Source organism: Aethalodelphis obliquidens, unplaced genomic scaffold (assembly GCF_003676395.1).
Source record: "Aethalodelphis obliquidens isolate GAN/ISIS:26980383/991018 unplaced genomic scaffold, ASM367639v1 scaffold59, whole genome shotgun sequence".
NCBI lineage: Eukaryota > Metazoa > Chordata > Mammalia > Artiodactyla > Delphinidae > Aethalodelphis > Aethalodelphis obliquidens.
The window spans coordinates 4063340-4078507 of NW_020838003.1; the positions used below are offsets into that span (position 1 = coordinate 4063340).

The 15168-nt window shown below is 34.8% G+C and overlaps 1 protein-coding gene across 2 annotated transcripts in view; it reads left to right on the top strand.

Moving 5' to 3' along the window:
• Positions 1–15168, top strand: part of USO1 (USO1 vesicle transport factor) — a 92395-nt gene that overhangs the window by 25127 nt on the left and 52100 nt on the right. For both annotated transcript variants that reach the window (XM_027087621.1, XM_027087620.1), the window contains exons 2-4: positions 2508–2594; positions 2672–2736; positions 9703–9779. In XM_027087621.1, the coding sequence (XP_026943422.1) occupies positions 2508–2594; positions 2672–2736; positions 9703–9779 (229 nt within the window). The remainder of the gene's footprint in view (positions 1–2507; positions 2595–2671; positions 2737–9702; positions 9780–15168) is intronic.

The window sequence follows — 15168 nt, forward strand, 5'->3', positions numbered from 1 at the left end:
TGAGAGGCCCACAAAACGCAAAAAAAAAAAAAAAAAAAGACACATGCACCCCAATGTTCACTGCAGCACTATTTACAATAGCCAGGTCATGGAAGCAACCTAAACGCCCGTTCGCAGATGAATGGATAAAGAAGTTGTGGTGCATATATACAGTGGAATATTACTCAGCCATAAAAAGGAACGAAATTGGGTCATTTGTTGAGACGTGGATGGATCTAGAGACTGTCATACAGAGTGAAGTAAGTCAGAAAGAGAAAAACAAATATCGTCTATTAACGCATGTATGTGGAACCTAGAAAAATGGTACAGATGAACCGGTTTGCAGGGCAGATGTTGAGACACAGGTGTGGAGAACAAATGTATGGACACCAAGGGGGGAAAACCGCAGGGGGGGATGGTGATGGTGATGGTGGTGTGCTGAATTGGGCGATTGGGATTGACATGTATACACTGATGTGTATAAAATTGATGAGTAATAAGAGCCTGCTGTATAAAAAAATAAAATTAAAAAAAATTATGTACAAGACCCAAGTAGAAGAAATTATACTCAGGAAAACTCTTTTTGGCTTGAGAAATTCTTTTAAGCTGAGAGTTCTGAGATTTATCTCTTCTCAGGAGATATTTATGTAGTTTTTTTCATGGTAAAAAAAAAATTGTAGTAGAAAAACTATCAACCAGTTATTTAATAAAGCGAAAACTTTATTATTTTCATTTTGGAAAGTCAATATAATTACTATGAAGTAAATACAATTTAAGGTAGGAATAATTTCAAAATGTGAGTAGGTAGAATGAATTAAATCAAAACGTAAAGCTAAGCTCGGTTGACATACTGTATTTGCATATGAAGAAATTCAAATCAACATAGTAAAGACTTCTAGAAATCCTGCAGTGCAGAAACATATTTAATTTTTTTAAAAATAAATTTATTTACTTATTTTTGGCTGCGATGGGTCTTCGTCGGTGCGTGCTGGCTTGCGGGGGCTACTCTTCGCTGCAGTGCGCGGGCTTCTCATTGCAGTGGCTTCTCTTGTGGCGGAGCATGGGCTCTATGTGCGCGGGCTTCAGTAGTTGTGGCACACGGGCTTAGTTGCTCTGCGGCATGTGGGATCTTCCTGGACCAGGGCTCGAACCTTCTTCCCCTGCATTGGCAGGTGGATTCTTAACCACTGCGCCACCAGGGAAGCCCAACATATTTAATTTTGTATAACCTTGTGTTTCCCACTGGTTCTGTGATCATAGGAAGTCTGTTGATATCTTCTGGGACACTAGAAGTCTATAGAACATAATTTGGAAAACACTATATGTATTTAAGCCATTAATTTCAATACATAGGATGCAAAAGTTTGTGCTATGCCAAACTCATATTTATAGAATCTTACTAAGAACTGTCATTAAGGAATAAATAATAATAAAATTGTAACAAACTGTTAGAGCTGTAAAGGACCTGAGTATAGTGGTTTTAAAAACCGTTCTTTATCAGATGTTTTCCAAGTATTTTCATCTATTCTGTGGCTTGTCTTTTCATTCTCTTAACACTGTCTTTTGAAGAACAGGAGTGATGAAGTCCAAACTACCATGTTTTTCTTTTATCAATTATACTCTTAGTATGTGTCTGAGAAAACTTTGCCTACTTTAGAGTCACGAGGATTTTCTCTAGTGCTTTCTTGTAGAAGGTTTTATAGTTTTAAGTTTCCAAATTCTTTTTTAATGCAATTTTACATACACATACAGTTTGGTACTTTTACTACAGTGGACTCACAGTTTACATATAGCTTTACCACTTGCTCTTTTTTCCCCACTATTTATTAAATCACAGTATTTTCATGTCAGTACAGTTAATTTTTTTGAGTAGCTGCATAGTATTTAACTGAAGAATGTACCACAATTTATTTAGTTTTTCTTCTCTTGATGGACAGTTGTTTCCAATTTTTTCCTATTGTAAATAATGCTCCAAGGTTTATTTTAAAGTTCAGTTCAAGTTTTAATTCCTGCAAATTTATTAAAAGCTTGGAACATTTCACCATTCTAAATTTTGAGGCACACTTTAAATTTTTGATAAACAGTTCTGACTTCTCTTGTTCAAATATATAGTGGAAACGTTAGGGTGAAGTTATGATGCAAACAATCGTTATTTTAATTTTTTTTATTAACTTCCCATCATATACCGTAACCCTAATGGATTATGCAACCCTCTTGGTTCAAACAGCTGTAATAGATATGTTTAGAAAGCTCTGGTTCTACTAATTTCTCCTAATTCCTCAATTTATATGACTTACTTTATTTGACTTCTCTTCCACCACTTCCATTTTTCAAGTCTCTGTGAAAAATCTATTTGATCTCTGTAACAAGATTATAATACTACCTAGTTATTTTGATTTGTGAAAAGACTATTTCCATGACATCCCATTTATTGATTTTTTTTCCAAATGTGTAAATTTGGGGGAAATTTTCATGTTCCTTTTTTGTTCTTTTTATTCTATTAATGCTATTTCATTTTTCCCTGACAGATCCAAAAGCTTTGTGATAGAGTAGCTTCATCTACTTTACTGGATGATCGAAGAAATGCTGTGCGTGCTCTCAAATCATTATCTAAGGTCTGTAACACTTTATCAGTTATTAGGTTTATTAAGTTGGATATTAGTTACTTAAATAACATTTTTCTTTTGTGCAGAAATATCGCTTGGAAGTGGGTATTCAAGCTATGGAACATCTTATCCATGTTTTACAAACAGATCGGTATGTCTCTACTTAATGATTTTTCTCCCTAATTTTTCTTGAAATTTTAATAAATTTGTTTTAGAGTCACTATTCCAGAAATGATTGACATGTTAAGGCTATTAAGTTTTTCCTTTCAGTTGTCATTTCAATAAACAGTTATTGGATACTAGGTGCAAACCACTGTGCTAATTAAGCATTAGGACACACATAATCTCAACCTTCAGGGGTTGAAAGTTTTCCATTACATAAAAATATAATGAAGTTACTGCTAATTAACGGCTTAAAATTTGGAGTTTGAATTGACCAAATGAATGTGTTGATTTTCATTCAGATATACTATAATGTACTGTTCTATAATATAATATGAATATTATGGTATATCAATTATCCAGACTTTGTTTTTGGGGGGAGAGAAATAAACTGTACTAATAGAATGATGTCTTAAGGGAAAAATCACTCAGCGTAGTTTTTGCTCTTTCAATTTCTCTTTAAGAGAGTATCTGCCTCTTTGGTTTTAATTAACAACTATACATGAATAACTTTCAAATCTTACCCCTAGTTAATAAATATATCCTAAAGCTTTAGCTGTTCAACAGACTTCTCTACCATATCAAGAGCTCTCAGAGGTATCTTAAATTATAAATGTTCAAAAGTTAATTTGTCTCTAGTTGTCCTACTCCTATTCCACACATCCCCCCTACCCACCCAATCCACTTCAACTGCCTTTTGACCCAAGTTCATCCCAGTTAGCACCTTTCCATTAAAACAGGAAACTGGAGGATTTGTGCTGAACTTATCCCTCTCCTTTACGCATTATGCCCATCCAGACAAAAAAGAAGCTGGAATCCGTGAATTTTCTTGATTTCCATTGTTGGTCTTAGTTCTGGCTCTCAATATTAATCACTTAAGCCATTTTCATAGCCGCTGTATTAGTTATCTATTGCTGCATAACATATTACCTCAAAACTTACTGGCTCAAAATAACAAATATTAATGTCACAGTTTCTGTGGATCAGGAATTCAGAAGTGGCTTAGCTAGGTGGTCTGGCTCAGGGTCTCTCATGAGGTTGCATGCAAGATGTCAGCCAGGAGTACAGTCATCTGAAGGCCTGACTGGGGCTGGAGTATCTGATTCCAAGATGGCTCACTAACACTGCTGTTGGCAAGAGGCCTCAGTACCTCACCTTGTTGCTCTCTCTGTAGGGCTGCTTGAGCATCCTCATGATATGGGAACTGGCTTCTCCCAGAGCAGGTGATCCTAGAGAGAGAACAAAGCCACAATGCCTTGCAGGACTTAGTCTCAGAAGTCACATATCATCAATCCCATCACATTTTATTTTATTAGAAGCAAGTAAATAAATACAGCCTACACTTAAAAAGAGAATTAGGGCCCACCTTTTGAAAGGAGCTGTATCAAAGAGGGTTTTTTGACATATTTTAAAACCACCACGGGCTTCCCTGGTGGCACAGTGGTTAAGAATCTGCCTGCCAATGCAGGGGACACGGGTTCAAGCCCTGGTCTGGGAAGATCCCACATGCCGCGGAGCAGCTGGGCCCGTGAGCCACAACTACTGAGCCTGCGCGTCTGGTGCCTGTGCTCCGCAACAAGAGAGGCCACGATAGTGACAGGCCCGTGCACCGCGATGAAGAGTGACCCCCGCTCCCAGCGACTAGAGCAATCCCTTGCACAGAAAGGAAGACCCAACACAGCCAAAAATAAATAAATTTAAAAAAGAAAAAATACACCACTACCTCAAACTGTATTCTTTGCCTCTGATCTCTTTGTCCTTCCATTCATTTCAAGAATTTCATTTCATTTACATTTCTGTCTGAAATGTAAATCTTCTATCACTCACCTATTTAATGTATTTCACAGCTCCGTGCAGTGTGAAGTCCAAGTTCCTCAAACAAAGCAAAGCATATAAGCTTTTTAAAGATCAAGATGCTGCTTGTCTAACCTCATAACCCCTTTTTAAATTATATTTCAGCAATGCCCAGCTGCTTGTTCATACCAATTAGAACCTTTTCTATCCTCCTCAGTGACCCACATTGGCTACCTTTCATATCCAACTAATTCTAATGTGTTTGAATAAATCCACTGGATATGTCGGGACTGTCTGTTTTATTAACACCAGAGTGGGCAACTGCAGTAGGCAGAGTAATGGTTCCCCCAAAGATATTTATATTCTATCAGCACAACCTATGAATGTTACCTTAGATGGCAAAGGGACTTTGAAGATATGATTAGGTTATGGATTTTGAGATAGGGGAGATTATGTTGGGTTATCCAAGTGGGCCCAGTATAATCCTGAGGCTTCTTAAAACTAGAAGAGGAATGCAGAAGAGGAGGTCAGAATGAGGTGATATGAGAAGATCTCAACCTGTCTTTGCTGGCTTTAAAGATGAAAGGAGGCCTCTAGAACTGGAAAAGGCAAGGAAATGGATTCTCCCCTTAAAGCCATCAGAAAGGAAGGCAGCCCTGGTGAGACCTTGATTTTAGTCCAGTGAGACCCATTTCAGACCTCTGACTTCCAGAACAGTAAGGTACTATATTTGTATTATATAAGCCACTGAGTTTGTGGTAATTTATTACAGCATCAGTAGAAAACTAATAAAATAACCCAAGTTAGTTACCTGCTTTAAACAGTATTCCAAGTTATGAGAAAATGGGCCTTAGGTCAAAAAAACTTCAGTGTGATTATTATACATACATATAATTTTTCTTTTTTTTATTTCATGTGTCTTTATGTATACATTTTCTCACTGAGTCTTATAAAGTTGGTAATGAAACGACTAACATCTTGATATGGAAAACAGAATCTACCTCTATGTAAAGTGGCCCTTATTGTCATTTTTAGTGCACAGTAGAAAATAAATGTGTAGATACTCTTGATATAAAGGTTAAGAAATATATTTTTTAAAACATTTATAGCACATTTACTATGTGCCAGGCACCATGTTTAGAAATAAGGTATACCATATAGCCTGGTGAATGTGTGAACTAATAATTGATCACGTTAGAGGCTGATGGGTGTTTTATTATGACCCTTAGGCAACAAACAAAGCCAAACTTCTCTGAGCCTTCTTGTGTTTCATTCCTTCTCTTGTGCTAAATTCCCTTTCCATTTGCTTCCAGTACTTATCTGTTATCTTCTGTTCTCAAAATGTTCTGTGAGTGTTTTCTTAACTTCATTGATTGCAAAGGTCTATATTCTGCAGCCATCTCTTTCCACTTCTCATCTTCATTACTCTTTTATGCTTCTGCTCTTGGCCTAACTAACACTCTCCGAATCCTTCAGCTGAATCCCCTTCATGCCTGGCTACATCACAGAGAGTTGTGTTCCCTTTCTTGGCCTGGCTTGAAACTCTCCATCTGTCCATGGGTCTGCTTCTCTTATAGCCATCTTGAGGAGAGACTGCTAGTTCTCCCAAGTCCCACACTCACGGCCTGAAAGTTGTCTGATGGAAACTGTTTCCAAACCATGACACCTCAGTAGTTTTTTGTTGTTTTTTTTTAAGTGTACATTTCAATGGTTTTAGTATATTCACAAAGTTGTGCAACTATCACCGCTATCTAATTCTAGAACATTTTCATCACTTCAGAAGAAATCCAGTATCCATTAGTTGTCATTGCCTATTCCCTCCTCCCCGCAGTGCCTAGCAGCCACCAGTCTCCTTTGTGTCTATATAAGTTTGACTGTTTTGGACATTTCATGTAAATGGAATCATACAATGTGTGGCTCTTATGTCTGGCTTCTTCCACTTAGCATAATATTTCAAGGTCCATCCGTGTTATAACATGTATTAGTATTTCATCCCTTTTCTGTCTGAATAATATTCCATTGTATGGATATACCATTTTTGTTTATCCATTCTTCTGTTGACAGACATTTGGGATATTTCTGTTTATTGGCTGTTATGAACAACGTTATTATGAACATTTGTGTACCAGTTCTTGTGTGAACATATGTTTTATACAAAGGAATGCAATTGTTGAGTCATGTGGTTTAACTTTTTAAGAAATTGCCAAACTCTTGCATGGAGGCTGCACCATTTTATATCTTCATCTGAAGTGTATAAAGGTCCAATTTCTCCTCACCAACACTTGTTATTGTCCCTTTTTTAAAATGGCCATCCTAGTGGGTGAACTTGGCATCTTATTTTGGTTTTGATTTGTATTTACCTAATGACTAATGATGTTGAGTATCTTTTCATGTACTTATTTACCATTTGTGTATCTTTTAAATTTTTTTAATTATTATTTTTGGCCCCGAGGCATGTGGGATCTTAGGTCCCTGACCAGGGATTGAACCCGGGCCGCCTGCAGTGGAAGCGTGTAATCTTAACCACTGGACCACCGGGAAAGTCCCCTTGTATATCTTTTTTAGAGAAATGTCTAAGTCTTTTGCCTGCTATTAATTTGGTTACTTGTCTTTTTATTATTCAATTGTATGTATACATTCTGGATACAAGTCCCTTAACATGATTTGCAAATATTTTTTTTCCCATTCTTTGGGTCGTCAAAGGACACTTTTTTTTTTTTTTTTTTTTTTGGCTGCGATGGGTCTTCGTTGCTGCACGAAGGCTTTAGTTGCGATGAGCGGGGGCTACTCTTCATTACGGTACACGGGCTTATTGCGGTGGCTTCTCTTTGTTTCGGAGCATGGGCTCTAGGCGCGCAGGCTTCAGTAGTTGTGCACAGGCTTAGTTGCTCTGCCGCATGTGGGATCTTCCTGGACCAGGGCTCAGACCCGTGTCCCCTGCATTGGCAGGTGGATTCTTAACCACTGCACCACCAGGGAAGCCCCAAAGGACATTTTCTTGATAGTGTCCTTTGAAGGACAAAAGTTTTTAATTTTGACAAAATGCAGTTTATCTGTTTTATCTTTTCTTGCTTATGCTTTTGGTGTCAAATCTAAGAAACCATTGCCTAATCTAATGCTTTGAATATTTGTACCTGTGTTTTCTTCTAAGAGTTTTATAGCTTTAGCTCTTACATTTAGATCTTATATCCCATTTTGAGTTAATTTTTGTATATGGTGTGAAGTAGGGGTCCAGCTTCAGTTTTTTGCATGTGGATATCTAGTTGTCCTAGCACCATTTGTTCAAGAGACTGTTCTTTCCTCATTGAATGGTCTTTGCATCCTTGCCAAAAATCAATTGAAATAAATGTTAGACTTTACTTTTAGGCTCTCTATTCTGTTGATCTCTATGTCTGTTCTTATGCCAGTGCCACAGTCTTGATTACTATAATTTTGCGGTAAGTTTTGAAATCAGAAAATGTGAGTCCTTCAACTTTGTTTTTGAAGATTATTTTGGCTATTCTGGATACATTGAATTCCCATACAGATTTTATGATCAGCTGGCAGCTGGGATTTTTATAGGGATTGTGTGAATCTGTAAATCAAGTTGGGGTATATTACCATGTTAACAGCATTACATCTTCCTATTCATGAACACAGATTATCTTTTCATTTATTTGAATTTTAGGTAATTTCTTTCAACAGTGTTTTGTAGTTTTCAGTCTTGTACTTTAGTAAAATTTATTCCAAAGTATTTAAATCTTTTTTATGTTATTTAAATGGAATTGTTCTTTTAATTTTATTTTCTGATTGTTCATTTTTAGTATACAGAAATACAACTGATTTTTTTTTAATATATTGAGCATATGTCCTTCAATTTTGCTGAATTTGTTTACTAGTTCTAATAGGTTTTTAGTGGATTCCTTAGTATTTTCTCTGTACAAGATCATGTCATCTGGGAATAGGTGTAGTTTTAGTTCTTCTTTTCCAATCTGTATGCCTTTTATTTCCTTTTCTTGCCTAATTGCTCGAGCTAGAACCTCAAGTTCAATGTTGGATAGAAGTGGCTGGAAGAGACATCATTATCTTGTTCCTCATCTTAGGGGTAAAGCATTTAGTCTTTCACCATTACATATGTTAGTTGTTGGATTTTCATTTTCAGGAAGTTCCCTTCTGTTCCTACTTTCTCAATAGTCTCTTAAAAGATGTCCCTCAAAATTTCTCAAAAACAAGAATGATAAATAATAATAATTCAAAAGACCCACTTCATTTGAGATTTATATCCTCTGGTTCTGACCCCTTTTGTCCCTCATCTTTGCTTTCACTCCTAGCCACTTCTTCATATTCGCTGAATCTTTCTGATCTGTATCTCACTCTTGCTTTTCACTCTAAATGCCATCATCCTCCATCATGCTTTCAAAATTTGTCTGTTTATCAACAACTAAAAAATCTTATACTTCCTGAAACAAAAGAGAAAAGAAAAAAAGAAAAAAATCTTACACTTCCTGATATTATAAATAGTACATGTTTACCATAAGTTTTTTTTTTTTTAGAAAATAAGATATAAATCAGGGAAACAAATTCTAGAGGTCCAACTAGAGATAACACTGTTATGTTTATATAAACATTATATGTGTTATATAAAGATTATATATATTATAAAGCATATATGTAAACATACACACAGACTTATAAAATTACCTGGCTTGTACTAATTTTGCTGGTTTTAAAGTTGGGTTTATTTTACAAATTTATTTATAAGGTTTTCTTAAAATATATATAGACACATGAATGTATATATATATTTTTTGCTAGATTGGATCATTGTGCACATTAATTGTTAATATTCAGTTTTTTCCTACTGGCACTAAATCAAGGGTGTTTTAATTACCATGTCATTAAACATTCTTTAAAAATACATTTTATAATTGCTGCTATAGGTATGGATTTACCACTTTTTAAAAAAATTATTGGACATTTAGGTTGCTTCTAATTTTTCACTATTATAAATAAAAATGAACCTTTATACATCTTTACAGTTTGCACTCTGATATTTTCTTATGGTAGGTTTTCAGAAATGGGATTAATGTTTCCTACAGTCTTGTTAAATAAGAGTATAAAATGGTCATAACAGCTATACTCTAACTGGCAGTGTATAAGTATAATAATTTCTTTCTTCCAGTTCGGATTCTGAAATAATAGGTTATGCTTTGGACACACTGTATAATATAATATCTAATGATGAAGAAGAAGAAGTAGGTAAGTTTCTTTTACTGTGTTCTCTGTACATAAAATCAACTGGATTGTGCCAATTTTGCTGGTTTAAGGTTGAGTTTATTTTATAGATTTATTTATAAGGATTTTTTCTTTTTTTCTTCTTTTTTTGTTTTTCATCAGTAAAGGGAAGACATTAGCTTAGTTCCAGAAAAATATCTTTAAGATGATTGCTTTGTATGTGATTTGGAGATGGAATTAGATTCTTCTTTCTTAAAAAATATTTTTCCCTCTCTTTGTATTGATTTTAGTTGAGCAGAATGAATATTAGTGTTCTCTAGATTAAATAATCATTTTTGGCTATTGATTAAAAATCAAACTATTTTATTTATATGTTACCTGGTGAGCAGTATGAAGTTAGATGGTTTTTCCTGATATATACTTAAACTTTTCACATAAGACTTATGTTAACTTATAAAGAGCAGCAATTTTTTAAATTTAGAAGGTTTTGTTTCGTTTTGTTTTGGTCACACCACGCAGCTTCCAGGATCTCAGTTCCCAGACCTGGGACTGAACCCAGGCCACAGCCGTGAAAGCCTGGAATCCTGACCACTAGGCCCACCAGGGAACTCCCAGCATGTGAAATACTTGACTGGAGGCCTATACATTTTGTTCCATTTATTGTAAAAACATGCACTGAGTAACATTTTACAGTGCTGTTGAAGAGTGCTTTCCTCATATCACATTGGCTGTTGTAGTAGGACACAGTGGGTCTTTCATTTTTCCAGACAATCAGAAGGGCAATATTCATGCATTTTATAAGTCTAATTTAGATGGAAGTTATAGGGTCTTCCAAAATCTGAGTAGACAAGGCATAAGGAAATGTAGATAATATTGAGTTTGCACATATTTTATTGAAATAAAAGTAGAACAGAAATATATGTAGATATTAACTTCACAAAATACCAGTAGTAGGAACATTTGAAACTAGATTGTCCTGAATAGTCACAATCTTAGACTTGAATATCCTTTTTCTTAAATTTTTATTTCTCTGTGATATCTAGCTGACAATTTAACTTTATTAATTTCTTTAGTAGAAAATCTTTAGTAAACATAATTTGGTCCCCATGGAAAAAGAGGCTGTCAGTCACATGACAATACTTAAATACAGTACACGCAAGAACACACTTTGAAGGTAAAGATACTTATTTCTCCTAGTCATTTCTCAGATGAGAAAATTAGATACAATACACTTGTTAGAAAACATTAAAGAAAAAGACTCTTCTGAGTTGTTTCAGATGGAAAATTTAGCTCTTTTCTAGTTTGTAGTGATAATTTTTATGTTTTAAAAAACTATATAGCATCAATTAGGTAGTTTTCCTTTATTATAAATTTGCAATCTAATAATGTTTAAAGTTTAACTTTTTGCTTCTCTTAATGTATTTGGGCTCCTTATTTTTAATTCAACATCTAAAAATGGTTCTTTGGATGAAACAGGATAAACGATTCTTTGGAGAAACTAGTAAAATCATTTCTTCTAGGAAAGATTAAAATATGAAGTTAGGGTAATAGCCTGAAAGAGTCAATTTTTTAAAATCTAGATATTGAGGAATATGGCCTTCAGTTCTGTTATTGATACTCTTTACTGCTTCATCAAAAGATAATTCTTAGCTGCCATAATGAACTTCATTTTAGAGTTCTTTACCTTGAGGATATTTTAATAACCCTTCAATTTATTGATAAATATGTCTCATAATCCTACATTTATACCATATGCTGTATCTCTATTAGGATATCTCAGATTTGAGTAAAATGAGTATGAGTCTCTTCTTTCAAGAGATTATATTGTTTATTTGATGTTTTTAAGCTCTTATTTATTTTATTGTGAATACTATTACATAAGAAACTTTTTTTTATCACCCACTTTTTATTTATTTCTGTCTACCTTTTCAGATGATGTTGAAGGTAAAAGATTGCATTTAATATGCATGATGCTTTTAGGCATAATTTCTGATAATATAAAAGGACACTGTCAAGTGAGTTTCTTCTGGCTGGTACAAAAAGTCTTGAGATTTGTTTCACTATGTATGAATTTCTTCATGAAAGAGGAATATTTGATAATCTTATATTACTATTTATTGTTTCTATGGCTACTAAATCTATTGTCCAGAACAGAAAATATTCTAGTGCATATTTTAACAAAATTAAACTTTTTCTCTGGTAGGACAATCTATTCGAATTACTTTTTATATACTTCCTGGGGAAAAAATTTTGAGGCAGTTTATTTAAAAATAAAAATAATATTTGAAAATGTATACATACATATGTATACATATAAATTTTACCTCTATTCAATAAGAACTGGAAGGTATTCCAGTTCAGAGAATACTTGTATGTTGATATTGTCCCTTTAAAATAATGCATGCACAATAATGTCTGGTTACTGACATTTTTTATATTAATTTATAAAACTCACCAATACTGTCTTTCTTTTTTCTGGTGATCCTTTTCAAGTTCCATTTACTTTTAACATTATACTTCTTTTCCTCATAATTTAAGTAACCACATTTTATTTTGTTTTACCATTTTTCGTGAGATCCTTAACTTTTTAAAATGAGGAAGAAAAAATCCTTTTCTAAAGTAGGTTTAAAATGGTACATAACAAAATTGCCTATACCTAACAAGAAACTAACAAAGAAACTAACTTATTAAGCTGTATAGCATTACCTTTTGTGAAATTTGAACCCCTTGTTTGAAAGCAGATAATATTGAGCATTATGCCGTGACTCTTGTGACAGTGCTATTTCCTTGTTGAGTAGTACAGATCAGTAGCTGTTGTTTCTATTATTATTTCATCATATTTGTATAGAGCTTTAAATTTTACAGTGCTTTTATGTCAATTATCTTATTTGATCCTCATAGCAACCTGTGAGGTAGGTGACATTTTTGTCCTTTCTAAAAAGATAAGAAAATGAAAACCCTGTGTTCATGTAAATTATATAGCATTGTCTAGTACGTAGGGTAACAGGATTTTTTTTGATACATTTTTTTGTATTCCATAGATTTCTGATTTAATAAATTATGGCCATTTTTCTGACTAGATTCTTTATTAAATCTTATAATTTATATAACTAGTTTATACGATACAGACAGATGTTAAAAAAATATAGGTGTACTTGTTTAACTAATTGACCACAGTGTAAAAGAAGGTTACTTGATATTCCCTCACTCTGAGATAGGACTACTTTTATTAGAGTATCTCTTTCTATAAAGCCGTTTTGTCCTCCATAATATGGGTTATGAACTTGATATGGAGTGGAGTTCCAAAGAGAAGGTACAGAATGTTTATTTTTTGTTTCTTTTTGCGGTATGCAGGCCTCTCACTTTTGTGGCCTCTACTATTGCGGAGCACAGGCTCTGGACGTGCAGGCTCAGCGGCCATGGCTCACGGGCCTAGCCGCTCCGCGGCACGTGGGATCCTCCAGGACTGGGGCACAAACCCGCGTCCCCTGCATCGGCAGGCAGACCCTCAACCACTGCACCACCAAGGAAGCCCCAGAATGTTTTTTAATATTGTTTATACCACTGGAAAAAATACAACTAAATACATATGAAGAATAAATGTATATACAAATATTTAGTTAAAAGCCAGTTACATAAATAGGCCTGAAATGTTTCCAGAGGTATATAAGGACTTTTTAAAAAGCAATCTTTAATTTCATGTACCTGTCATAGGTTTATTTTCACTATAATATCAAAGGGCCATTTTATTCTTAATTTTTCATTTATCTTACAGTAAAGGGACATTTACAGGTTATGATAAGTATACCAAGTATCAGCTATATCATCCTATCAGCTATAGGATGTAAAAAATAGACTCAGCTCTAGAATTTTTAAAATATATTGGATGAGAAAGGATGGTTAATTGTCTCACACCTTTGCTTACTTGTGAAATAGATATAATATTTCATGAATCTAGTTTTGGTTTACAACCTTTAGATATAATTAATGTAGTAGTTTTAGCTTAATTTACTTCTACATCAAAATAGCTTTGTATGTTACTTTAATTGCTTAGCAAAGCTTTGTAGGACTCTACATTAAAATTCAGAAGTGCTGTCTTAAGACTATAACTTAAAGGAAGTAGAGTATATCTCACTAACACTTTTTTAGTAGACAATGTTAAACCAGAAGGAGCTGTAGATTCCTGGAACTGGATCATATTTTACTAGTTCAATTCAAAACATAGATCTTAATTATATACTGCTAAGCTATAGTATTTTATACAGTATAGCTACAGAATAAATTGAATGTACAGTACTAAGTCTACTTCCTGCTAAGTTATTAGCACGTGCTCAATGCATACATACATTGAATTAAGCTTTTTCTTGGGTTAAACCTGTGTTCCTTAAAGTGTAGCACAAAAGACCTAGAGTTCTCTGTATTAAAAGGTGTCTATAGTTAAATGAATGTAACATAGTGTATCCCGCTCTGAAACTTCACAAAATTTACATTCATATAGTAAATAGTGAGAATCCTGCAGTAAAGAAACCTGTTCCATTTTGTTTAATCCAAATACATTTTTACACCTGCATTTGCTTTCATGCGATACCTGTTAACGTGCCACACAATCCTGCATTTCGAGAAATGCTAACCAAGGCTTAAACCCACAGCTTAATTGTTTGTATTTCCACATAAAAATATTTCAGCAGTTTTAAATATCTCATGGGAAGAATCCATCAAGTCTGTATATGGTTTTCCTCCCTTTCTTTCTTTATTTTTGGCTGCATTGGGTCTTTGTTGCTGTGTGCGGGCTTCTCATTGCGGTGGCTTCTCTTGTTGCGGAGCACGGACTGTAGAGCACAGGCTCAGTAGTTGTGGCGCACGGGCTTAGTTGCTCCGCGGCATGTGGGATCTTCCCGGTCCAGGGCTCGAACCCGTGTCCTCTGCATCGGCAGGTAGATTCTTAACCACTGCACCACCAGGGAATCCCTTCCTCCCTTCTTTTTAAGATTAACTTACAAGCCTTTGAATATTCTCCCAAATGTCAATGAATTTTATTTTGAGCTCTTCTCTAGAAGTCACAATCTTTGGGCCCAAGGGCGTTATCTGTCTTATAAGCAAGATTGGCCACTTAGTATTTTAAATAATAAATAAGTTCCTAATATTAAAAATTTGGAGGTTTTGCATCAGTTTTTAGATTTTAAACTTCTCTTTTTAAAAAATCTGAAGACTGGGCTTCCCTGGTGGCGCAGTGGTTGAGAGTCTGCCTGCCGATGCAGGGGACACGGGTTCGTGCCCCGGTCTGGGAAGATCCCACATGCCGTGGAGCGGCTGGGCCCGTGAGCCATGGCCGCTGAGCCTGCGCGTCCGGAGCCTGTGCTCCGCAACGGGAGAGGCCCGCGTAACACAAAAAAATTTAAAAAAAAAATTAAAA